Source organism: Telopea speciosissima, chromosome 6 (genome assembly GCF_018873765.1).
Source record: "Telopea speciosissima isolate NSW1024214 ecotype Mountain lineage chromosome 6, Tspe_v1, whole genome shotgun sequence".
Lineage (NCBI taxonomy): Eukaryota > Viridiplantae > Streptophyta > Magnoliopsida > Proteales > Proteaceae > Telopea > Telopea speciosissima.
Window position 1 is genome coordinate 42,892,025 of NC_057921.1, and position 2,088 is coordinate 42,894,112.

General features: G+C 42.5%; 1 protein-coding gene across 1 annotated transcript; it reads right to left on the reverse strand.

The window, feature by feature from the left end:
- Positions 1-482: 482 nt before the first annotated feature.
- LOC122665769 (pentatricopeptide repeat-containing protein At5g66520-like) lies at positions 483-1,604 on the reverse strand. The gene has a single exon (XM_043861906.1). The coding sequence runs from the start codon at positions 1,602-1,604 to the stop codon at positions 483-485; it is 1,122 nt and encodes a 373-aa protein (XP_043717841.1).
- Between the last annotated feature and the right edge of the window lie 484 nt (positions 1,605-2,088).

A 2,088-nucleotide genomic window follows, 5' to 3' on the forward strand; every position in this document is an offset into this window, starting at 1 on the left:
AAGAAACAGTTGTGTGCTCCACAGCTGGTTGATACACTAAAATCATGAAGTTGGAGTTCTTCAAGCAGTTATCCTTGCATGAGGAGAGAAAGGTGGGAATAAAGCATTCCTATCGTTATAACCAGAGATGTGACACATTAAAATGAAACTGAGACCTACTACTAAGCAATTTCTACCAAGAAGCTCTTTCTGAGAATCTGAAATAGATCAAGCAATTCTTAACATTCTGAACTTTATGCTTTTCACTGGATGTCATTAGATCTTTTCACTATCCATAAGAATGCAATATGATAGTCAGGATCATTTTACTGCGTCATTCATTCACCCCAAGGTCTTTGGCATAACCCAGTGATTGGTTTTTCCATGCGTGTATACTTTCAATGACTGTGCCTTCATCCTGTCCTCTAGTTCTGATTCATTTACTCCCTTATACCTTAGTTTGTTCCAAGAGATTGATCAGGTGCAGACATAAGATAATTTGTCTAGTTTGTTGCGACTTGTGACCTTGTTTCCACTACACTGTTCCCTGGGTTCTTAAGCACCCTTCTCTCTTTAAACAGTTTTCTAACCACTGCCACATCATCCCACCTTTTTGCCACTGCAAATATGTTAGACAATAGAGCATATCTACCACTATGGTGTGGCTCCAACTCAATAAGATGTTTCCCCAGTTCTTCACCTAGCTCAACATTTCCATGGATTCTACAAGCACCAACAAGGGCACCCCATAAGGCAGGATGTGGCTGAACTGGCATGTCATTCACAAAATCCAAAGCTTCCTTAATGAGGCCAGCCCTTCCAAATAGGTCAACCATGCAACCATAGTGTTCTAGTTGAGGTTCGATTTTGTATTCTTGAGTCATGAAATGAAAAACGCGTCGGCCCTCATCAACCAATCCAGAATGGCTACATCCACTAAGGACATTAATGAAGGTTATATCATTTGGAACAGGACCTACCACCTGCATCCGCCAGAAGAGTGTCAGTGCTTGCTTTCCACATCCATTCAAGGCTAAACCAGCAATCATAGAGTTCCATGAAAGAACATTCTTCTCTGGCATCTCATTGAAAACTTGGAGAGCATTCTCAATGCTTCCACACTTGCCATACATGTCCACTAGTGCTGTGCCTAAGGTGACATTAACCTCAAACCTTTGTTCTTCTATATACCCGTGTAACCACACACCCTGTTCCAATGCTCTAAGTTGTGCACAGGCCGATACTGCACTCACAAGGGCAGGCTCATTTGGTTTGATCCCAAGTCGAACCATCTCTCCAAAGAGCTCCAAAGCCTCATTGCACATCCCACATTGTGAATAACCAGAAATCATTGTGCTCCATGAGGCCACACTTCGTTCAGGCATATCATCAAACATTTGCCGGGCTTCATCAATCATACCCCCCTGAGCATATCCAGAAATCATTGCATTCCATGAAACTGAGTTTCTAAATAGCATATTATCAAAAAACTGACGTGCCAAATCAACATGACCGGAATTTGAATACCCAGTAACCAAAGCAGTCCAAGAAACAACATCAACTATACTACGATTTTCTTCAAATAATTGCCAAGCATTACTCAGCTCTCCACAACTACAATACATAGTGATCATGTTATTTAGGACAAACACATCAGAATCGATTCCCAATTTTGAAACGTTGGCATGTAATTGTTGCCCGGGAACAAGCAAGGATGAGATCGAACAAGATCGGAACAAGAAAGGGAAGGTGAATTGGTCAGGTGAGATTCGGGCATGGAGCAAGCGAGTGTAGAGTTTGACTGATTCGAGGGGTCGGGTGCTTTGAGAGTAGCCTCTGATCATAGAATTGTACATGAAAAGGGTAGGGTGTTCGACGTGGTCGAAGAGAGTTCTGGCATAATTGAGGTCCCCAAAGTCAGAGATGGCAGCGAAAGCTATGAGTCTTATATTGGAGAAAATGTCATGGGCGAGGCCAGCGATTATGATGTGGGCGTGGACTTGTTTTAGTTCGGCAATGTTGGAGAAAGCAGTTAGAGATTGGGAGAGGTTTGGGTGGTGGAGTAATGCCAGTTTTCTTGCAAGATTACCTAAAATCATGCCTGAGATG